The following is a 25,490-nucleotide window of genomic DNA, read 5'->3' on the forward strand; positions in this document are numbered from 1 at the left end:
AGAATCAATTTATTTATCTTTCAGCCCCGTGAACGCGTGTGCGACATGTCCCCCGAAGACCAGAAGGTGTGGGAGCAGCTAGAGATGGCCAAGGAGATCGACTTCGACCGGATGCTGCAGATAGCCAGGAAGAGGGACACGGTGAGCTGGTCATCATTCTGCTTCTACCTACTGGCTTTAGTCCCGGTCGCATCCACACCACTCTGGAGAGGAACCTGGGTGTGTTTTCGACGACATGGATCCTGGATTGGGTGAGTCAGGTTTTTACACGAAGCGACTCCCATCCGACCTTCGCAACCTTTGCAGGTAAACCTAACACGAATTGGATCATGTTATTATACATATAATCACGTCTATATCCCTTGCTGAGTAGATAGAGCCAACAATCTTGAAAAGACTGATAGGCCACGTTCACGATAGCTGTTTGACTTAATGATAGAATTGAGATTCAAATAGTGACAGGTTGCTAGCCCATCGCCAAAAAGAAGAATCCCAAGTTAATAACATTAACACAAATAAAAGTTGACGTTGTTGAAGAAAATGCTGCAGTGCAGTTTGTTACCGCTTTTTCTGCACTGACGTCTTGGAAGCGGCAGTAAACTTAGTTTTAAGTAATTTATTTGACGTCAACCAATGTTGTTAAACCATACATTTTGACAATTATTAAGCGATACGAAGTATCCTATAATAATGAATAAAAATTTTGAATTTTGAATAATCCTATCCTTGTCGCCTTTTACCACATACATAGGAACGAGATGGAGTGGTCCTTTTCTTTTTTTTATTGGATCTTGGTTACATATCTGCAAAAGTGCAGGTTTCCAAAATTTTTTTTTAAATTTGATTTTAACTATTTATTTTGACTCCAGCACCCTGACGACGTGGAGTACGAAGACGAGAACCTTTACATCTGCCACATCGACCCGGCGCCGTTCCAGCTCGTCGAGAGGACGTCATTACTGAAGGTAACCTTCTATTGTGTGCTAATATGTACTAGAAAGGAGTTTATATCTATATATAATGTCACTGAATGTTTTGTCATCGATCAATCCTTGAATAAAAAGATGTAAAAACATGCTCTGCATGTTTAATTACGTGAAAAATGTCTAAAAGATTTCATAAAACCTTTTCGGGATAAACATGTGCCGTGTGTTTACTGGCAATGAAGAATCTAATAATAGGGAAGAAGTGAATACTACCAACAAACTTCACCTTCCGGTATCCCGTGGGCGTATTGGAAGAAATTCACATACATACATACATAAAGACACGCCTCTTTCCCGGAGGGGTAGGCAGAGACTGCCTCTTTCCACTTGCCACGATCACTGTATACTTCCTTCGCTTTACATTTACATTCGTAACTCTCTTCTGGAAGAAATTTCTCTAGAAATATGTAGTGACCTTGTACTAAATTTCTTCTTTGTCTCAGTTCTAGTTTTTTTTTTTTCTCGGTTTATTCATAAATATATAAATAAATAGATAGATAGTATCAAAATGCAGGAAGTATGCAGAGTTCGTGACGAGTGGAAAGATGTAATCTCTGCATACCCCTCCGGGAAAAAGGCGTGATTTTATGTATGTATGTATGTATTATCAAAATGTAATATTTTGCTTCGTAACAGAAAGTTGAAATGTTTAGAGAAAAATACTTATTCATTTTATTCCATGAAGTTAACATATATAAGACACACATATAAGATATATCAAAAGTTAAAAAAAACTTGTCTGCTTCAAAAATTGTTTAACGTAGCGAAGGTTGGAGACTTAATTAAATAATTGTGAAGATGAACATTACGTTTCGATATTTTCAAAAACATTGAGAGAAAACCTGCACATTCAGGCAACTAATCTTCTATTCTTGATTAAGTCTGAGTGTGGCTTTTCAGCCATTTCTGTCTACCCCGTAAGGGATAAATACGTGAAGTATATATGTTTATTTTATTATACATACATATTATCACGTCTATATCCCCTGCGGGGCGGGCAGAGCCAACAGTCTTGAAGAGAACGAATGTCCACAGCGATGCCGCTTACAAAGCCAGGCTTTGTAATGGAGTTGAGATTCAAAAAGTGACGGGTTGGTAGCCCATAGCTCACAAGAAGAATCCCAAGTTTATTGGCCTATCGCTTAGTCGCCTTTTGCGACATCCATGAGAAAGAGATGGAGTGGTCCCATTCTTCAGTGCCAGTAAACACACGGCACATGTTTATTCCGAAAAGATTTTGTGTAATCTTTTAGACATTTTTAAGGGCGCGGAAATTTAAGTACAAAATCACGCCTCTTTCCCGGAGGGGTAGACAGAGAATACATCTTTCCACTTGCCACGATCTCTGCACACTTCCTTCGCTTCATCCACATTCATAACTCTCTTCATGCAAGCTCGGCGGTTTCGGGTACTTTTGACCTGACCCTTTACCAGGACGTCCTTAATATGATCAAGATACGTTCGTCTAGGTCTTCCCACTCCGACCTTTCCCTCCACACTCTCCTTGTATATCTGCTTAGTCAACCTGCTTTCATTCATCCTCTCCACATGACCGAACCATCTCAACATACCCTTTTCTATTCCTGTAACTACATCTTCTTTCACATCACAACATTCCCTTATCACGCTATTCCTTATCCGGTCACTCAATTTCACACCCATCATACTCCTTAACGCTCTCATTTCCACTGCATTTATTCTGCTTTCGTGCTTCTTTTGCCATACCCAACTTTTACTCCCATACATTAATGTCGGGACCAACACGCCCCTATGCACAGCCAGTCGAACCTTTTTGGATAGTTTCTGACTGCTCTTAAAGGCTCATAAATATAAATATAAATTATTGTATTTCAGGTCCACTCGCTGTTCTCAACGTTGGGTGTGAGTAGAGCGTACGTCACAGCCATCGGCCGGCTGATAGGAGTCGTATCACTTAAAGAGGTCAGTTTTATCTTCTTTATATCATCACTCTCTATCACTTTTAGTGCCGTGTGGTTCCCGGCACCAATACATAAAAAATAAGACCACTCCGTCTCTTTCCCATGGATGTCGTAAAAGGCGACTAAGGGATAGGCTTACAAACTTGGGATTGTTTATTTAGACGATGGGTTAGCAACATGTCACTATTTGAATCTCAATTCTATCATTAAGCTAAATAGCTGAACGTGGCCATTCAGTCTCTTTAAGACTGTTGGCTCTGTCTACCCCGCAAGAAATATAGACGTGATCATATGTATGTATCTCTTTTATCGACGCGTATCTTCTCTCTCTTTCCCTCCTCATGTCTTATGATAGAGTGGCTCCGATTCTAAGGTGTTTCGTTAAGTGAGAAATCACGTTTCTCTTTTCTTCCCCGTCTATTTGATATTCATAATGCAATGTCAAAAATATAGCTTTCCAATGTATACACTACCGTCTGCCAGCGACTGGTGACTATGGATAAAATCCCCCAAATCTGAAAAGGCCCCAGTCCAGCACTGGACTTTTAAGGGCTGATATCCTTAACAGTGATGAATGAAAACAGGTTGACTAAGCAGATATACATGGAGGGTGTGGAGGGAAAGGTCGGGGTGGGAAGACCTAGACGAACGTAACTTGATCAAATTAAGGACGTCCTGGTAAAGGGTCAGGTCAAAAGTACCCGAAACCGCCGAGCTTGCATGAAGGGAGTTATGAATGTGGATGAAGCGAAGGAAATATGCAGAGATCGTGGCAAGTGGAAAGAGGTAGTCTCTGCCTACCCCTCCGGGAAAGAGGCGTGATTTTATGTATGTATGTATGTATGTATCCTTAACAGTCCATAAGAGTTTAGTAATTGCAGCAAGAAAACAGCTTCAACAATTTCTGATAATTCTTCCTCACCCCCCTCCAACAGCTCCGCAAAGCAATAGAGGACGTGAACTCTGGAGTGCTGACGCTGGCCACGCGGCCGTCGCCGCCGGCCTCGCCCGCGCCCACGCTCATCAGGGTGGTCAGCTCGCAGCCCGCGCCGCCCAGCGACTGCGACACCGCCAAGCTCACCACCAAGGGAGACAAGTAGACCGCCAAGGGGGGCCACTCCAGGGGTAGGTAGATCGCTACATCGGGGGACAAGTAGGTCACCACCACGGGGGTCGGTAGTTGCCGCTCCAGGGGTAGGTAGATCGCTACATCGGGGGACAAGTAGGTCACCACCATGGGGGGTCGGTAGTCGCCACTCCAGGGGTAGGTAGATCGCTACATCGGGGGACAAGTAGGTCACCACCAAGGGGGTCGGGAGATTTACCACTCCGGGGGTATGTAGATTCACCACTACGGGGGTATGTAGATTCACCAATCTGGCGGTATGTAGATTAACCACTCCAAGGGTATGTAGATTCACCACTCCGGAGGTATCTTGATCGCCACTCTGGGCATATTACCACACCGGGACACAAGAAAGAAAAATATTTAAAAAAAAGTAAAGAACATAGATAAAATATGTACAGTTAAAGTCCAAATATAAAATAAGATGAGATATAGGAAATTTCGGTTGAATAAGACGTATTAGTGATTCATAACAAATGTTTAAGTATTATTGGACGAAGGTTCGCAGTCACAGTTCGCATGTGGTATTTCTAAGGTATTCATTATATCAATATCTTGATTTTTAACAATATTTCTGAGGTGTCCACAATAAGAATATTTTTTTTACAAAAATTCATAAATGTTATTTTTAAAAGGGCTATGATTTTTCTCTCGACTAATTAAATTACATATTTATCTATAGTTATGTTTAGTGATGGACCTAATAAACTCCCTTGAGGAGTCCCAAAATTGACAGAGACGATAGTAATATCATTATTTCTGTAAACCACAATATCATGAGCCTCTGTCTACCCATTGAAAGAGAAAGAAGTTCATGATTTAAGTAAATTTTGATCATACGTAATTGAATAATATATCCTAGTGACGATCAAATGAAATATGACAAAATCAAATCGTCATTAATGTATAATAAATAAATTAAATTGATCGATTAATTAATTCTTTTCTTTGCTGGCTGTTAAGTTTTATTGCTAAACAAAATTAGAAAAAGTAAGATTAAAAAAATTTAAACTTATGTTTTGACAAAATAAGCAGAGGCCCTATTACAGTGCCTTGTAGTGTGCCGCATTTACCAAGTGGCCTTGCTATTTATTAATACGAATAGTGACTACACAGCCAAAAAAAAAACATATCTTTATATTATTTATTAACATTAAATACGTTATAATTTGCAATAAACTGCCTTATCGATAAATTATGATACTTTAAAACCTACTGTAGTTTTCCCATACATGGCTCTACCAACCATCCAATTATCCATGCAAAGTCATGTTCGGAATGAGCTGCTCTCGCTTTTTCTCACCCTTTCTTGACTCCCTACAAGTTATCTAAACTTTCCCTTTAGTTCTGCATTACTCACCCCCTTTAATTTAGTACTTTAGGACCAGTCAAAGTCATATAGACTAGTACTGAATCGAACTCGTCAAAAATGGATGCGATTTTGACGTAACTATAGATGATGTAATGTTTAAGCATAATGACGTGCCTTAGAGAATATGTACGAGTTTAGTTTTAATCATTGTTTGTAATTTATTTAGGAATTAAATTTGTCCGTGGTCGAATGGTTAAGGTATCTGATTTAAAAGTGATAAACAGATTCGAATCCCACCGCGGCCGTGTACCAATGACTCTTTACTGAGTAACGTACATTAGTTGGATTGCTAACCGATGCTCTGACGATGAGGGTAACCATCGCGAGATAATTTTTGACATTCAGGCAACTGAATGTGTATCCATGATTCAATATGGGTTAGGTTCCCCTTGTAAAGGTTGCGGAGGTCAGACGGGAGTTGCTTCGTGTAAATACCTGAATGATCATGGTCAAAATCCGCACCCCGGGCTCCTGTCTAGAGAGGTGAGGACGCAACTGGGACTAACGCCGCGCCGGGAGGATTAAGACGATTTTTTTAGTAACTAAGGAACTATGTTGTGTAATGGTGCTTTTGAATGTATAGTCGCGGACACGGTGTATATCTTTTTAACATGAAATCGTTTAAATTTTTAAATACATACATACATATGGTCACGTCTATATATCCTTGCGGGGTACACAGAGCCAACAGTCTTGGAAAGACTGAATGGCCACGTTCAGCTATTTGGCTTAATAATAGAATTGAGATGCAAATAGTGACAGGTTGCAAAATTTTTATTACGTCAATAAATGTATATTTTTGATATAATAATGTACTTTATTTATTACATAAAATGTAAATTATGGACTTGAAGTCATATATAATAATATTATATTGATTTTGCAGACTTTTGTCAAATACATATAATAATTATTAATAATTTTTTCACATGTTATATTGATGATGATTGAAAAGGTGATTGAATGAAACTATGTGATTCTTCTGTTTATACATTTTTTTTATTTCTAGAATACATTTAATATGCATTTTTATAGGTAGTCATGTTACAAAGATATACAAATAAGAAAAATACTGTAAGTATTTTCGCTTTACTTAGTGCCTTATATTTTTGATATTTTATATGGGGTGTTCACTTTTTGATGCGAATATAAAATATGTTTTTTTATGTTATATTATTTAATTGTTTTATATTGGATAATTCCTTTCGCATTGTATATATTTCGCCTTATAAGTGTCGTCTGTTTTCGGTTATTTTCATGGAACGAATAAAAATAGTGACACTCTTTATATGGCTAACTTTCAAGGCTTGTGATTTTAAAATCATTCCAAACTTAGTCGTAAGTTATTTTAACTTATATACGAAGCCCAATTTTAATTTAAAAAATAAAATAAAAATACAATGCCTTACACTGAAAAAGGCAGACATGCATTTGATATAATTAAACTTTAAACCATACAAATGACGGTCTAGCTACCGCAGCTTGACACGCGCGACGCCATTTTTATCGCGCGAAAAACTATGGCTGTTTTGCTTTTATTGTGTCAAGAAATGGGACAGCGATAGTTTTTCGTGCAATAAAAACTGTGTGTGAAGTGGCTTTATTTTGTGAGGCATTTAAAAATGTCCCTTATCGCAGTGACGATTGGGAACATAGATATAAATGGAGTCGCAGTTATTATATATTAGATAAATAAGGTCACAAAGAAATTTTGTCCATTTGCTGCTGATGTAGTTTGAAGATGACTGGACAGTGTCATTCAGATGACAATAACAGATTTTTGTTAAAATTTTTGTTAAAACAAATAGAAATTTGTCCGTCCAGTCTGCTCTTACTTTTAATTATAATTTGGACAAAAAACATATCAAAAACAGCTTTAAATCAATAAATACGTCGTGATAAACAATAAAAGTTATTATTTAATTAAGAAATGTTGACTTTGTCAAAGACGAAAATATAAAAATAATATTGAATGCGAGTCAACTCGTTCACTGTTCTGCTGTTTAAGATTTAGCTTCCTAGACTTCTGTGATGTTTATGTTATTTATTTTATTGTTTATTTAGACTCCGCTGTATACTCAAGTTTTCGTACACAATTCTATCGTTTTCACTCATTGTCAAGGAAATATAACACTAAATGAATATGTGATTCATAAAAATAAAAATAATTTGTTTGTCATATATATTTGGTGGCCTTTGTGGCACAGCGGTACTGTGCTTAGTAGGTCCCAGGTTTGAAACCGGGCCTGGATATGATAGGAAACGAACTTTTTCTGTTTGGCCTAGTATGTTTATCTAGATAAGCATTTATTATAAAATATAATATCTCGTAATACATGTTTCTAAGTTACATCGAAGTTAACTCAATCTGCGTAATTTGTTCTGATACTGTTTTGATAACTATGGTGTGTTCTTTGACAAAATTATTCTATTCTATATATTATTTAAATGATAGTGAATTGCGTTGTGGGAAAACTTGAGCGTATGGGGATGCCTTAGTGAGCAGAAGTGTTATTTTCTGGTCAGCATTGAGGTTTTAATCGATGTGTCTTCGTTGAAAATGTCAAAAAATGTTGTACGCTTAAAACATACTGTATACGCTAATAAAAATGTTTCGAGAAATCTGTGTTTTATTTATTTATTTTGGGAATCTAACAGTTATGAATAACATTATATGAATAATATATTATTATTCATATTTATATAGGGAAAACATCGTGTGAAAATCTGTACATTCAGGCAACTAGATGTGTTACCATGATTGATGATGTTAGGTTTACCTGCAAAGGTTGCGAAGGTCGCTTCGTGTAAAAACCTGAGTCACCCACATCAGGGTGCATGGTCAAAGGCATACTTTGGGCTCCCCTCCAGAGTGGTGAGGATGCAACCGGATATGAACCACGAGAAAAGAACGTAAAATATTAATTTCAGCCGAGTGATTTCGACCATGTCAAAATCACCTCATCTCTTCGTGTGTTCGCAAATGGCGACTGGAAGATAATTGCACTAACAAGTGGTGAACCTGTATTTTTAAGAATTTATTAGTACTGTTTGACGTAGAAGGCGACTAAAGGATAACAGCACTAATAAGTCGTGAACCAGATTTATTACTTGTAGTTAATCTATGAAGAACTAGGTAGGTACTTAAATCGAAAATAAAAGATAGACATAGTGATATTTCTTTTAATATATTATTATCTTTTAGCTATAATCTTAATCGTACATAATACTTGGACACGGCTTGGGAATATTGTATTTTTTTTCAGACTCCCCTCTAAGCGCAAGGTTTCATACAAAGGTTTCGCAATATAAAAAAAAAATTATCTGATAACAAAAGTAGAAAAGAAATTACTGAAAATTATGTATTACTGTATATTATACCCAAAGGTTGACTGGTAGAGATTGCACTAGCGATAAGTCCGCCTTTGTACCATCTCTATCTATTTTGTGCTGTTTTATATGTTTTACTCTTATGGTGCAATGAAAAGATATTACTATCTATCTATGTGACATAATTTTGGCATAATTTGGAAAAGCAAAAGTGGGCCGTCTTCCACAAGATCCAATGAGTAGTCCCATGGCAGGACAAGTGGGGCGGCTTTGTCCCACAAGTCCCATGGGACAAGTGACACTAATGTATGAAACTTTACGCCTACAAGGTTTAACACTTATTAAGTACAATGCGAAACTACAGCAAAAAGTTTTAAAAAAAGCAGTGTCCTTATATTTGTTTATAAGCCGTTACCTGCGGCTTTTTTTCGGTGAATTAAGTTCACAATTTTGTTCTAAAATGAATCTTAAACTATACCTAATATTTGTGACTTCAGCATTTGCCAGTGGAAGTCCCATCAAAATCGGTCCAGCCGATATGGAACGACAGTCGTCACAATACACTAAAGGCGTTTTGATATTGCCCGAATAGAATTAAAATTAATTTTATATGTCTTAAATTGTAAATTGAAATAACTTGTTACATTTCTGGCAGTTTTTTTGGTTAGTCATGTGATTATTAAACAATTTTTTTTATAGTGACATGTAATGTAATGTAATGGATATGAAAATGATTCAAAACTGTGACATGAATATTTAAAAAAAATCTAATAATATTTTTAAACAAAAAGGAAACAACAAAATATTTAAAATTATTAAGAAAAATAAATTAAGATTTTAAGAAACGAAGATGTTTTTAAGATTTAACAATAAAAAAATTACAATATTGTGGTTAAAAAGGATGTTTATATTTAAAGATAGACACGTGAGTTGAATTGCCAACTGGTATATAAACGTGAACACAAACAAAATTCTATTTATAGGAACAAATTTGAAAGAAAATTTACAATCATTCTAATTTTCCTAAGCCTAACAAAACGTCGTAAAACTAACTGATAATTTATCATACATAGAATTACATTTAAATTAACGTAATTATTATAACAACAATTTCAATATGCTTCGTAATAAGAAAATACATTAATTTCACCAAATATTTGTAGTATAAAAATATAAAAAACACTATCTTACGTATAAATTTGTAAATATAAGTGTAAATATATATCAAAAATTGTATCTGTACTGTAATTTCCAAAGTCATATGTATTTTCTCTTTACATCCACATATCAAAATTTTCATTAAGTAGTATAAATAAATGCAACTTTAAATTAAAATTAAAAGTAATGGCCGTCTTAATAATTGAATATGGGTCTCAAGATCTCCTTGATTCGAGTATTTATTTTTCATAACAAGTTTATTTTTAAATGTCACTGAGCCCGATTCTTATAAATAAAAAAGTTAACAAAAATATCTAATAAATCAATCATCTCGCCAATTATAGGAATCCATAATTTTTCTACAAACCATTTCTCAATTAAGACGGCGACTTACATTCCTATAACACATTTTGTTCACAGCAAGTTTCATTTTCACACTTAATTATTCGAAAATTTCACATTTTTAAAAACATGTAAATATAAAGAGATTTTTGTGAAAATTAAACATCTACAATTTATTAATTAATCACAAAGTTATCCATTTTTTAAGTAGTGTTCCAAATGATTACAAAATCTCTTTAATACTACGCGTTTCTCTACATTTTATTTGATATTTTACATCCGAAACTGTTTATAAAGGTCCTAATTAAAAGATCGTAACTCCTTTTTTTAACTATGTCACTCTGAGGCCACAATTACAGCTATTTTAAAATCTCCATCATTTCTTAACCTTCCAAAACCTTCTAATTGCATTGTAATTTAACAAAATCACGTTCTTAACCCTACATTAGTTTCTTCACTTTGGTCCCTATCATCTTCTCCTTTGAGTCGAAAACTTTCGGTCCTTCGATCCGTAAAACCACATTTATCACATACAACCACATGACTCCACGACCATGTTTGGTAAAGTTTTTTGGGTGACTGTGTTGTTTGAATCCACGTAAAGCAGCTGTAGTGAACTGAAGGTGGTGGGGGCGCAGCAAGGGTTGAACTGGATCTTCTTCTTGTTGGAGATTGTGTAGAAATATTTCTGTAAAAAAGATAAGAGTCTTGTAAGTATTGGAACACCTCATAACATTTCTCATGCGTGTTTATCTAAGTTTTGTAATAAGTAAGTAGATTTTTTCCAGATTATTTTAGAAATTATTAACAGGGAAATGTCATAAATGAGAAAATTTTACATTGTATTTTTAAGCCATACAGCTAAACGTGGCCTTTTAGTCTTTGCGAGACAGTTCACACTGTCTATCCCGTACGGGATAAACATGATTATATGTACATCTGTCTATGCCGTAAAGAATAAACATAATTATATGTACATATTTTACAGAGAAAACGTTAAGAGACAAGAAAAAGCTTATAAACGTACCCTAATTATGTTATGGTGATAACTTTCCGCCTTCGTGACTTCCGATATCGGCGCACACGTCCCTTTACAGAAATAGGCGTGGTAGCCCGCCGGCCTGATGATCCAGTCATCCCAGCCGAGCTCCTTGAAGCTGACATAAAGAGGCTCCCTGCAGCATTCGCTGGTGTTAGGGGAGCAATCTACGGCTCGGCCGCGACGGTGTTTGCCGGCGTACCTCGTGTACAGGACGAGGAATGGACGATGTTTCTTGTGGAAGGAGAGGGGGGCGCGGCGCAGCTGTATGGGGAAGGGTTTGTTAGTGTTTTTGTTGAGAAATGATCCGGTATAAATCATACCGTTTGAGGCTTGGGCGTACTACTCTTGATTTCAAAAGACAGAGCTTTTTTATTAGTTATTTATGAGGATACCAAATAAACTATGTAACGATACGTATCCACGGCAAGTCGAGTGAGTACTGGCGTACAAAATAAATATATACGGGACAAATTACACTGATTGAGTTAGCCTCGAAGTAAGTTCGAGACTTGTGTTACGAGATACTAACTCAACGATACTGTATTTTATAATAAATACTTATATAGATAGACATCCAAGACCCAGGCCAATCAGAAAAAGTTCTTTTCTCATCTTGCCCTGACCGGGATTCGAACCCGGTACCTCCGGTGTCACAGACAAGCGTACTACCGCTGCGCCATAGAGGCCGAGCGACGTATCACCATATTTATGTCCTTTTAGAATACCTTGTCACATGTTCAGGCGAGGATAAACTTAGTGGAGCTACCAACCTGACAGGTCCTGCACGCCACATGTAGCGTATGTATCCTCTCCATCCCCTCCAACCAGACCCTGACAGCCCAGGCCAGCTCCACTCGTACCCAGCCTTCCCCCACATCGGTCTCCTTGATGGCTATGGGCCTGGTCTTCTTGAACTGCTGCTGGTTGTCCCAATGTGCAGCTTCGGAGATTACGAACGTTTGGTTGAACTCGTCTAGTGGATCGGGCTCCTTGAAGTAAATTTGGTTGGTTAGATTAACGTTATTGGTTAGGTTAACGTTATTGGTTAGGTTAACGTTATTGGTTAGGTTAACGGTATTGGTTACGTTTACGTTATTGGTTAGGTTAACGGTATTGGTTAGGTTAACGTTATTGGTTAGGTTAACGTTATTTAAGTAATCGTTTCTCTGCTATTCGTTAATCTGGACTTAAGGTCTTAAGGCAATATATACTCTTCCAGTGCTAGCCTAGCCTACAACAACTATTATTACAAGCGTATTTACGGTGCTTTCTTTTAAATTATGTCTCTGTTCCTATCCTAAAAAAAATATTTAATAAGAAAGTATATGAAATTTGTAATAAATACCTTGTAGAACCACAGCTCCACAACCGCCACTTCCTCCGGCTCCACATCTGGGGGCAGCTCGAATTTGAAGGGATACCGCCCTGAAGTTAGGCATTCGCCTGGAACAAAACAAAATATTCAGTTAGTTTTGTGATGATGATGAAAAATTGTTATTTAAAAATTCAATTAAGGTCGAAAACATTCCAGTAATCTGTGAAGATCGCAGCAAGTCGAAAATCGAAACAAGCGTGATAGTATATTTATGTAAAAGTTATTATAGAATTGAAAATATTTAAAAACACCAATAGTTTATTTATTTATTTAAAACTTTATTGAGTCGTAAAGGTTACTTAATTGCTAAAAGCATTTAGAAAATAGCAAACTGATATATAATCAGGTGTCAATTTGAGGGGAAAATAAATGTTATAATTATTAAGTATAGATACATTATATTCCTGGCGTTTGTCCATGTTACATTTTCCCACGGGAAAATACCAGTTATTCGCTTATGACCACGATCCAAGAGTAAGTTATATAGGTTTGGACTATATTTACTACTATATTTACTAATTTTTACAAGAGACTTCTTAAAGCGATGGGCTAGCAACCTGTCACTATTTGAATCTCAATTCTATCATTAAGCCAAAAAGCTGAACGTAGCCATTTAGTCTTTTCAAAACTGTTGGCTCTGTCTACCCCGCAAGGGATATAGACGTGACCGTATGTAAAAATCTATGGTTGATGCCCATAGAGATAATACGGCTCAATTTCTAATGGAGTATTTCTATTCATAATTGAAGGACCTATATTCTATTTATTTATTCTGTTGACCTTATCCCTAAATAAATAACTTTAAAACAGACTGTGAGTACATAATTGTAAACAAACTTAAAGAACATTAATCGCTTCTAAACAAGCGTAGTATATTATCATGTGATTATTTTTTAATGGTCAAAATACACGTACTATCCTGACCCCTTGCTAATTGGACCAAGGAATGACCCAGGGGTCGCGTTATCGTACATGTGTAGGTACCTTATCAGTACGTGTTGAAATCGAGGTGCGTTAAAACTATCGATTGTAATTCGCTGATCCTAAACACGCAAAAGAATTCGTGAGTCTTTATTAACTATGACAGATAAAATGTGATCGTTTTTATTGCAGTTTATTTTTCTCGTTCAATGCAGAAATTTTCAAGAGTATAGAAGAAAATAGAATAGGCATCATTTGAGCTTATTGGCCAAATCTTTATGCAAACCTAGAGTTGCCGTGTGGTTCCCGGCACCAATACAAAAAAGAATAGGACCACTCCATCTCTTTTCCATGGATGTCGTTAAAGGCGACTAAGGGAAAGGGTTACAAACTTGGGATTCCTTTTTAGGCAATGGGCTAGCAACCTGTCACTATTTGAATCTCAATTCTATCATTAAGCAAATAGCTGAACGTGGCCATTCAGTCTTTTCAAGACTGATGGCTCTATCTATCCCGCAAGGGACTTAGACGTGACCATATGTATGTATGTATACTAGAGTTGGTAAGCCGCCCGCTGACACAGTCAGACTTTTTGGTTGCCTGTTCCTGCCTGCCTGTTCGCCAAAATTGACGGAGTCCGACCTGTCTGCGGCTTTTGTTGGGCTTTTTATAAGTATCTCAGCTCAGATCGAGAACGCACGATGTTGGGAATGGGTATGTCAGCTTACTGTACCAAGCGACACCCGTCTTACCTCCGTCACCTTTGCAGGGGAACCTAACCCGTATTAAATTATGGTTATCTATAAATACAAACAATTACCTGGACATGCAGGTTCTCTCACGATGTTTTCCCTCATCGTGAGAACATCATTTCTTGCCAACTAATGCACGTAAAAAGTACCCGAAACCGCCGAGCTTGCATGAAGAGAGTAATGAATGTGGATGAAGCGAAGGAAGTATGCAGAGATCGTGGCAAGTATTACGTTTTATTTTGCAATGTGCATTTGTTAGGTGTCACGTTTAGTAAATATTTTTTTTATTAAAACATCGTAAACAAGTCCACCGGTCATGTTTACAGGGCGTGAATATAAAAATACACGATTACGAATAAACGGAGAGATAGCCCAAGGGCGGAGCTCATTAATTATTAATTGTAGTTGATAAAACAAGAAAACAATGCACCTTGTGTTTATATCCATTAGTATTGACCAGTGACCTGCATATTACAATATTTTTCTCAGGGTAGGTAAAATTCACGCCCGATTATACCTATTGCCGTGTGGTTCCCGCCACTAATAAAAAAAAAGAATAGGACCACTCCATCTCGTTCCCATGGATGTCGTAAAAGGCGACTAAGGGGTAGGCTTATAAACTTTGGATTCTTCTTTTGGGCGATTGGCTAACAACCCGTCACGATTTGAATCTCAATTCTATCATTAAGCCAAACAGCTGAACGTGGCCTATCAGTCTTTTCAAGACTGTTGGCTCTGTCTACCCCGTAAGGGATAAAGACGTGATCATATGTATGTATGTATGATTATACCTACATCTAAATAAATTATTTTTTTAAGGTTTTTGATAATTAAATAAATGAATAGATAGATAGAAACATACATACATAGAATCACGTCTTTACGGGGTAGATGCAGCCAACATGCCTTAACGAGACTGAAAGACCAATTTCAGCTTTATGGGTGATAGTCAATTAGTGACAGGTTGCTAACCCATCGAATTAACAACTTACAACAAAAGAAGATTCCTTAAAGAGTAATCCCAAGTTTATAAGCCTCTCCCTTGATAGCTAGACTTTCACAATCTGCATGAGAAAAGATTCAACTGGTACACACTGTTTTTTTGCTGGCATGGAAACTTGCATCAGGATGGATAAAATAAAAGATAAAAGGTATATTATTTTCGAAGACATACAAATTAATTTCTATTTGTAAGAGAGGCCAGAATATTTATAGTAATTACATACTCTAGGTATATATTATAGGCGTATCGTATATGTGATAATGTGCAAATAAATGTTTGTAATAATATTTTTATTAGACAAAAAAATACACATAAACAAGTTTAAAAATAAATATCTTATTTTAGATTTAAGATAAACTCCTCCTTCCTGTTAGTTAAGAGGGTGTGTCCGGATCTAATCTTCCTCTCTTCACACCATCACTATATATTATAAGTCCCCCTATTTTCCCTGTCTGTATGTATGTATGCCCTAATATCGGAAAGCTGTGGACAAATTTTGTTCCTATGTGAAATGTCAGAATGAGGAATCTCTAAGGAAGGTTTTTAAATGCTACCCGTGCGAAGTCAGGGCGGGTTATAACCTAATCGTCTAAAGCTTTTATTGTCGTCAGAACGTCAATCCTCAATCGTGTCATGCTCTTAAATATTCGTTTCAAAACTTTAAAATTGAAGATTTTTGATGTAGAATAAACATACATACATACATAAAATCACGCCTCTTTCCCGAAAGGGTAGGCAGAGACTACATCTTTCCACTTGCCACGATCTCTGCATACTTCCTTCGCTTCATCCACATTCATAACTCTCTAGAATAAACAGCTTATAAAAAACTGTAATTAAATGCATAATAACAGTTTTTTATATTAGGTCTAGCCCATCTACCTAGATGGACTAGACACATTTCTAGGCACATATTTATCTAGTGCCTTAGATTCCATATTGGTCTGGTCTGGTCAAGATATCCACGAAATATACGCCGAGAACCACAAAGACATTTCTGGGTACTGCGTCTTAAGCGTAACGTGACTATTTTAAATTAGAACCTTGCCCACATAAAAGTTAAAATTATCGGTTAAAATTTAACTGCTCGCATATCGGGCTAATTAGTAAAGTCAGAGGGTCGGCTTTTGAATTCGTTTTTTTTTATTACCACGTCCTATTTCGATAAATCCGTTAAGTTCCGTCTGCCTGTGTGGACTTTGAATTGTATTGTTGATGTCAGCTGAGCGGCGCGTGCGCATTCATAGTGGGATAGGCTCGTAGTTGAACTAAAACTTTAGAAAAAGTCCATACGCACCAACACCGCAGATTTCGGAATAATAATTATTTCAAATTTCATAATTAACACCTACATATATGTATATATTACTCTTAGTTTAGACATCAGATTCTAGAGATTTACAACTCAGTTAATCTATACTAATATTATAAAGCTGAAGAGGTTGTTTGTTTGTTTGAACGCGCTAATCTCAGGAACTACTTACTGGTTTAAAATTATTTTTGTGTTTAATACACCATTTATCGAGGAAGGCTTTAGGCTTTTCATCATCACACTGCAATTATAAGGGGCGAAGAAATAAAGGCGAATGTGAAAAAAAAAATTATTCATCCTTGTGGGCTTCAATGATGCCCAAAATAACTATTCCACGCGGACGGAGTCGCGGGCACAGCCAGTACACTAATAAGTAGATAAATGTTACCTTTTTAACTGCGGAACAGGGTGTTGCCAAATTTCATTCAATATTGATATATTATATGTACATATGTATTACTATAATGGCGTAGGTAGACGTCCGGCAAACTCAATTATATATTTGTATTAAAGTTTTAAGTATAATTTCAAAACTGAAATCATTTAATTTGTATCCAAGGCGCATGTATCAAACTCTACATATAAGATAGCGAACAGTACCTAATTACGTAATTAATGCATTCATTAGATCTATTTGCGAAACGTTCGTGCGCCGGCGCAGTCTCAAAGACGTTATCAATTGATAACTGTCTGTGCAATTATGAATAGAACCAGCGATTTGTGTTAATTAAGAAAAGTTTGATTGAGATAAATGTTATCATTGAGACTGCCTTGTAAACACACATATAATACATACATATGATCACGTCTATATCCCTTGTGGGTTACACAGAGCCAACAGTCCTTAAAAGACTGAAAGGCCACGTTCAGCTTTGGCTTAATGATAGAATTGAGATTCAAATAGTGACAGGTTGCTAGCCCATCGTCTAAAGAAGAATCCTAAGTGTAGCCTACATACATATAAGCCTATTTCTTGTAAACGTCAAGAAATGACGTGACTATAGGTAGATATGCACATATGTATGTTAATAAATATTTGTGACAGTGAACCGGGCTTTTTTAGGTTTATGGTTGATACCTAGATATTAATTTTTGGAAACTATTTAAGGAAACGGCGTCTACGGGGTCAGTGATCGCGGTAAATTAAAAAAAATACAAAATGCTATCAGACATTATATCATACAAACGTAAATTAAATATTTGCGTTGCAGAACTCACTATTATCATCAAAATGAGATATGACCATTTTTGTTTAAGTTAACAGGAAGATTTTTTTTTTTACTTAGATATTTGAAAATGTTGTGTAATACCTATATAGAATTCAACTTTAGTGCCGTGTGGTTCCCGGCACAAATAGGAAAAAGAATAGGACGACTACATCTCTTTCCCATGGATGTCGAAGAAGGGGACTAAGGGATACGGTTATAAACTTATGATTCTTCCTTTAGACGACAGGCTAGCAACCTGTCACTATTTGAATCTCAATTCTATCATTGAGCCAAAAAGCTGATCGTGGCCTATCAGTGTTTTGAATGCTGTTGGCTCTGTCTACCCCGCAAGGGATATAGACGTGACTATATGTATGTATGTATGTATTTATTTATATTTTCTTATGAACGTTACTAACGATTTTTATATAGTGATGAAGAGTAGTGACAGGAATAGAAAAGGGAATGCTTTGATGGTCATGTGGAGAGGATGAATGAAATCAGGTTGACTAAGAATATATATAAGTGTGAATGGGAACCGTGGTGTGGGAAGGAGAAAGAAGTAAAAAATAATTTAGACACACATATCTGTATCACGTTTTCAGCCCTTGCGGGGCAGTCAATGCCAATATTCTCAAAAATAATTCAATAATAATTAGCTTGATGATAGAATTGAGATTCAAATAGCGACAGGTTGCTAGCCCATCGCCTAAAAGAAGAATACCAAGTTTATAAGCATATCCCTTTGTCGCCTGTCGTGTTCCTGTTCTTTTATATTCATAATAAGACTGCAAAATATAGATACGTGAAAATATTTACATAGCGCACTGCTTACTTGCATTTTAGTATTAAGACCAAAGTACACATTTTTGCTGGCATTATTAAAATTCTAGTTTTAAGAAATACCATTAAGAATGTTGGACAAAGTTCAAATCCAAACTAGATGATACACGTGCTTGCAAAGGTCGTATGATGTAACATTATTAATATGTACATAAAATAACATACATACATACATAAAATCACGGCTATATCTCTTGCAGAGAAAACAAAGTTAACAGTATTGTTTAAAATTGTATAGCGAACTAAGAAGACACTATATTCATAAAAGAAAAAAAATGGTGATTCTTTTACTTTTTATAATCTTTTATAAGCTTACTTATTTTTACTAACATAGTACGTCGGTCAGCTGTATAGTTTTAATGATCCAATTGAGATACATTAAATAAATTTATAAGTAGGTATATCGTCAACTTAACGTCTATCTAAATATATAAAAATGGTATATATACACGGCCCAAATCGCTAAGTCTTAAGATTTAAAATCTAAGTATTTAGAATTTGCCAAAATCCCCAGGGGAATGGGAATCAATGGGGTTTTCAACTTTATGTGGGCAGAACCGCGAGCGTACGCTTGTTATGAATATAAGTACATGAAAGAAAGAAACTTAAGTATAAATAAATTTTCTATTTATAGTAATTTAATTACAAGCGTCCTATAAACCATACCAACATAAATACATATGTACATACAGGCATATAATCACGTCCATAACCCTTGCGGGGTAGACACAGCCAACGGTCTTGAAACGACTAAAAGAGGTTCAGCTACAAAAATAAAGTGAGGTAAACTATGAAAAGAAAGAATCATGCAAAATTGATGCGTACGCGCAGATATCCCGGAACACGATTGTTTTCATAAAAAGTGCGATAACTTCTTCACTAATTAATACTGGAAGTTATCAGATTTACAAACATAAAAAAATGTTATTTTATAGCGATAAAGGCGCACGAGTAGAGGCAGGAAAGAGATTACAGTTTGGTGATGATTTTTTAGTAGCGAGTTTATATTTACGTACATATAATCACGTCTTTATCCCTTGCGGGGAGAGAGAGCCAACAGACTTGAATAGACTGATAGGCCACGTTCAGCTGTTTGGTTAATGATAGAATTGAGAATCAAATAGTGACAGGTTGTTAGCCCATCGCCTAAAACAAGAATCCAATTAATATTCAATTAATAATAGTCAAGTATCCTAGCCTTACCTTTAGTCGCATTTTACGACAGCATGGCAACGTTATATATACTTCTAATTATATTTTTAACGTTTTATTATACATCTGATTCAAAGCGTTATTAGATAAAACTTATAAATTTATCTGAAAAAAGTAACAAATAATAATAAATAATCCCGTTTTAAAAAAATTAAATTTATTTGAATGCTTACCTAGCAACTAACGACGACATTTAAATTTATATATACGAGTATATATATTTTAATGTATCTGTATATTATTTAAATTAAGTATAAAGGTAAATATTAATAACCTTACTACTTATCAATAATAATTAATTAAAAATAGACCAAAACGCTATACTTATCATAAAAAAGTATATTTAAGTTGTTACATTACACTTAATTTCGGACTTTGTAGCCTTAAAACTATATTTTCAGCGCACGAGTCACTTGCGTGGTCTAATCTAGAAACATTCATATCTTTGGTTCAATTTAACAGCAATTCATGCTATGAAACATACAACATACAACAGATCCACTGAACTTTGACAATAATGTTTATGTTTCAAATAAGTTTTTTTTTTAACCTAATTCTTACTTTTTTCCTCCTTTTTTTCTGCTTACTCGTTATTATAATAATTTAAATTTTTCAGATCACTTCGTACCACCAAGTTGTTAGTAATTCTGTTAAATATTAGATATGTGGCGCCGTGTGGTTCCCGGCACCAATAAAAAAAAAGAATAGGACCACTCCATCTCGTTCCCATGGATGTCGTAAAAGGCGACTAAGGGATAGGCTTATTAACTTGGGATTCTTCTCTTAGGCGATGGGCTAGCAACCTGTCACTATTTGAATCTCAATTCCATCATAAAGCCAAATAGCTGAACGTGGCCTATCAGTATTTTCAAGACTGTTGGCTAAGTCTATCCCGCAAGGGATATAGACGTGATTATATGTATGTATATATGTATATGATATATGTACGTCGAACCGTTTTCAGATATTCCAAGAAAAAGAGCCCGTTATCAAAGGATTTTAGCACAGAGATGTGGGTTCTCGTTTTTTTTGTAGATACGTCGAACAGTTCGTCGGATTGGTTCCAATTATTTTTACGAGATAGTTGACTCACGTCTTCATCCTTTACGGGGTAGACAGTGGCAACAGTCTTGAAATGAGTAAAAGGCCACGTTCAGCTGTATGCTGTATGATGGAATTCTAGATTCAAATAGTTATGGATTGTGTTGGATTTTGAATTGGGAAATAGCTGCACTATTTGGTTGTTGGTCGCTTTTCAATAAAACAGTGTAATTAAAAATAATTGTATAATCTATATTGGTGTCAAGCTTGTCCGTTCCAAAAATCTGTTTGTATCATTTTGATAAAATAAACAGTCATAAATAATTCAAATCTCGTTTATTTACAACAGATTGTTAGCCCATTTATCGCCTAAAATAAGTTATCCCAAGTTTATTAAGCTTTCCTTGATTGACTTTTACAATGTGCAAGAAAAGAGAAGCAGCTCATATCGTATAATTCTCTTTCCTAAATTAATAGTGGTATCTAATGTATTAAGATTTCTATCTGCAATAGTTATCACAAAAGTCAAACGAGTTACACGCTTCAATTTCTCTTGATATTTCAGGTAGGAAAAATTATGTACTATTTCCGTTATTTGTTCAATAATAAACAAATATACGGGACGATACGTTTATTTCTTGTGTAGCCCTGCCGGCCTTCTTGTCCTCTATCCACAGCACATCTAATCTCGTAGGTAATATTCTTAAGGTCCCTGCGACTACAAACTACGAGATTGCGTGCTTGGATGAGGCCACAAATGCCTGGCTAACCGGACCGAGTCCAAATCTTCCCTCCAAGCTACAAAGCCAAAGGGCCTGGGATTCCATTTCATCTAATTTTATTTTCAGTTCTCTTTTGGAAAATTCCTTTAGCAGAGATAGGGCTAGACTATTAGCCGTGTCCAGACCAGAGTCCGGACATTGGCTTCATGCCTATCCATCTCCTGCTTTAGGAACTTTTCTAAATCCCCTAACTCTTCGCGTGGCTGTCGGTCTCAGAGTCGGGGCTGAAGTCTGTGTGGACCACAGCTGTGCCTCTTGTGGGGTTTCTGTTGATCGCCTAGGTCACCATGGCCTTGCCTGCTCCTCGGGTGCCGGCCGCCAATCCCGCCATGCTGCTCTCAATGACATCCTGAGACGGGCGCTTGTCAGCGCCGACGTCCCCGTGGCCCTTGAGCCCCAGATCGTGCGAGACGATGGCAAGCGCCCCGACGGGATGTCATTGATACCCTGGCGCATGGGTCGCGCGCTGGTCTGGGACGCCACTTGCGCAGATACGCTGGCGGCGTCCTACCTCCCTGCGAGCAGTAAACAGGCTGGTGCGGCGGCGGACGCCCGGGAGCGCTTCAAGACCAATAAATACAGTTGTCTTGGCACCCAGTACGAGTTCGTACCGTTTGGTGTCGAGACACTTGGTCCTTGGGGCAAGGGCGCGCGGGAGCTCCACAAGGCGCTCAGCAAACGCCTGAGGGAGGCAACAGGAGACCCTCGCGCGGGCAGCTTTCTTGCGCAGCGTATTGCTATTGCAATACAGCGCGGGAATGCTGCCTGCGTGATGGGAACCCTTCCTAGGGGTCCAAATTTAAACAATAATGTATTTAGCTTGTAATTTAGAATAGTTTTTTTTATTATTATTATAAAATAATTAATATTAGTTTAAATTATTTAATTAGGTATATTTATTATTAGTACTTTTCTGTTTAATTATAAACAATTGTATGTAATATACGGGACAAATTACACAGATTATGTTAACCTCGAAGTAAGTTCGAAACTTGTGTTACGAGATACTTACCCAATAACACTATATTTTATAATAAATACATATAAATATACAAATGCGAGTGAAGCCACGGACTGAAGCTAGTTCAATATATTATCACCTATCTCATTAGCTTCATGTTTTTGCGTTTTTTTTTCTACAAAAATCATGGATTAGTACAATTTTTTTCCTCATTTCAAGATAACTTCTGAACTTTACGTCAACGTCGCAATTTCTTATTTCATTAAACGCATTCCTCAGTAATAATTGCATGATAACATTTATTATATTAATTATTGCTATCACTTCGTGTCGCAGGAACAAACATAGGACAGCGTACGGATTTCCTTGGGACTTTTAATGAGTGAAAATGTAAGTTTGCTTAGTAAATTATCGTTTTTTTATTATTTATTTCTATTAGTAATTTTGGAAGGTTATTTTTTAATTTTCATAAATAATATGAAGAAGAACTAATATCATACCTTTGCATCATAAACTTAATTAATAATCATGTTAAGTATAATGGCTTTAAAGTTAATGCTATTGGGTAAATTATAAAAAAATATTAGCTATAAATTGTAGAAAATTTCAAGGTAATGTTATTCTACTAATCAATATATTTTCTTTTTTTTAATTGTCAAATTGCCACAAATACTAAATCAATATATAAATATGTACATAGGTATATTCTGACACAAATATGTATTAAAATAATAAAATACAAAAATAATAAATATCCGTCACCGAAATATCTTTAATTAAATCATAATCCACACAAGTAGGTATCATTTAGGGTATCTACCCTATATAAATTGGGTCCCAACTAAGATTAGTTGGGACCCAATTTATGTAGTTACAAACACCTTCATACCTATACCTAATACGTTCACAATCACATATAACTTAGTTATTACGTTACTCCATATGTTTTATCGACTTGTAAACAAACACACTATAAATAACCTATAAATAAACAAACTCACCTTCAACAGGAAATATGATCTTCTGTTCCGTCCGGCCGTAGTAGTCGTCAAACTCTGGCGGTTTATCCGTATTATCGTAGAGGGTCTGCCCTTGGGCAACCGGCATCGGCAGGCTGTTCACAGGCAACCCGACCACGGGCTTCTTACTAAGCCTCAACTTCTTCAAGATCTGCTGTTTCACGAACGCTATCCTGGCTTCGGTCAACTCTGTCAAGGTCAGCTCACCATTGGCGCAGTTTGAGCAAAACATTTCACACGAACTTAGGAACGTAATGACTAGAAAAATTGTTAGCACTCGCGAGGCCATCCTGAGGTAGGTTTCTACGGCGAAGGCAGTTAAAATAGGACAGAAGATCAAGATACATGCGTGCGGCGTTGTGGGGTACCGGCGCACGACTGAGTGATAGCTGATAATTTTTCAGTTATAAGTAGTGCGCGTGAGTCATGATGCTTGAAGGTTGGATAAGCCTTTTTGGATGGGTCGCTCTGGGAGTTTAGCATCTAAGGGATTAATTGGATGTTTAGGTAGGTACCTAGGTAGTTCTATGAGCAGATTTTCTTTCGAAAAGTAAAGTAAAACTGAAAATAGTTTTTGATTCTTTTTCCGCTTGTTACCTTGTATCTAAGTAATTAGCATCTAGGTGTTATTTTCTGTGAAATGATTTTATACAAATTTTACGGTTTTTTTTTTGCTTAAAACCAGCTTAAGCTGTGAATTTGTAATGCCAACCGCATTCTAATTGTAATTTTTCTTCTTTATCAATAAGAAGAAATTGAACAATCAAATCTATGTAGGTACTCTGTCAGAAATATAATTATTTTTCCAACTTTCACTCTGAGAACTCTCTTTGCATTTCCTTCCTACACGGACCGGGCGGAATTAAGAATAAGGGATCAACTCAGAGGAAGTTCGCAGCATCTTAGAATAGAGCCTTGCTTGCATTAAGTAAGATTAAAGTAATCAGTTTCACTTATATAGGTACCACAACCATGATCTATGGTGGGTAAGGATAGTTATTTTTATTTAAATTGTTATACCTACTTAATTCGTAACAATAAAAAAAAATATATAAATAAACCATGTGCCAATTAGGTGCTTAAATAGAATTTCTACTGTTTATCAATAAACAAAAAATATTAATTTCATTCCTATCGGGTAGGCATGAAATTAATATACCTATTTTTTGTAATTTTAATTTATTTCAATAACTTTTACACCTATAATTTTTTTTTCATCAGTAAATTTACGAATACATAAGTATCAATCTATTTTTTTCACAATCATATAATTTTCTAATTAAAATTTAAAAAAAAAAAACCTGACGCAATTCCTGTTACCGTTGACACCCGTCTAATTGGTGGTGTGTTATAAGATAACCTTAGTAATATCACGAGAACAATTCTTGGATGCCTAATGTTGAGATTACATTTTTACGACACGAGTCTCGTTATTTTGTTAGAAACATTTGCAAAGCACTCCGACGCGACATGATAAGAGAATACATACATACATATGGTCACGTCTATATCCCTTGCGGGGTAGATAGAGCAAATAGTCTTAAAAAGACTGAATGGCCACGTTCAGCTATTTGGCATAATGATAGAATTGAGATTCAAATAGTGACAGGTTTCTAGCCCATCGCCTAAAGAAGAATCCCAAGTTTGTAAGCCTATCCCTTAGTCGCCTTTTACGACATCCATGGGAAAGAGATGGAGTGGTCCTATTCTTTTTTGTATTGGTGCTGGGAACCACACGACACTGATAAGAGAATACATGAACTTT

General features: G+C 36.1%; 2 protein-coding genes across 5 annotated transcripts in view; one reads left to right on the forward strand and one right to left on the reverse strand.

Moving 5' to 3' along the window:
* The window catches only part of LOC106139633 (chloride channel protein 2), a 183,087-nt gene that overhangs the window by 56,014 nt on the left and 101,583 nt on the right, over positions 1 to 25,490 (forward strand). For 2 of the 4 annotated variants that reach the window (XM_060951680.1, XM_060951679.1), the window contains exons 20-23: positions 25 to 141; positions 870 to 965; positions 2,841 to 2,927; positions 3,862 to 8,046. In XM_060951680.1, the coding sequence (XP_060807663.1) occupies positions 25 to 141; positions 870 to 965; positions 2,841 to 2,927; positions 3,862 to 4,026 (465 nt within the window). In that variant the 3' untranslated portion in view covers positions 4,027 to 8,046. Of the gene's footprint in view, positions 1 to 24; positions 142 to 869; positions 966 to 2,840; positions 2,928 to 3,861; positions 8,047 to 25,490 lie in introns of those variants that run through there. The other 2 variants (XR_009657400.1, XR_009657399.1) reach the window with 2 other exon arrangements.
* On the reverse strand, positions 8,611 to 24,091 carry LOC106139641 (inhibin beta B chain). Its single transcript, XM_013341123.2, has 5 exons — positions 23,708 to 24,091; positions 12,642 to 12,739; positions 12,067 to 12,285; positions 11,282 to 11,557; positions 8,611 to 10,942 (listed from the first exon to the last, which is right to left on the reverse strand). Exons 1-5 carry the CDS (start codon positions 24,012 to 24,014, stop codon positions 10,781 to 10,783), a joined length of 1,062 nt encoding a protein of 353 aa, XP_013196577.2. The 5' UTR covers positions 24,015 to 24,091; the 3' UTR covers positions 8,611 to 10,780.

This window comes from Amyelois transitella, chromosome 25 (assembly GCF_032362555.1).
Source record: "Amyelois transitella isolate CPQ chromosome 25, ilAmyTran1.1, whole genome shotgun sequence".
Taxonomy (NCBI): Eukaryota; Metazoa; Arthropoda; class Insecta; order Lepidoptera; family Pyralidae; genus Amyelois; species Amyelois transitella.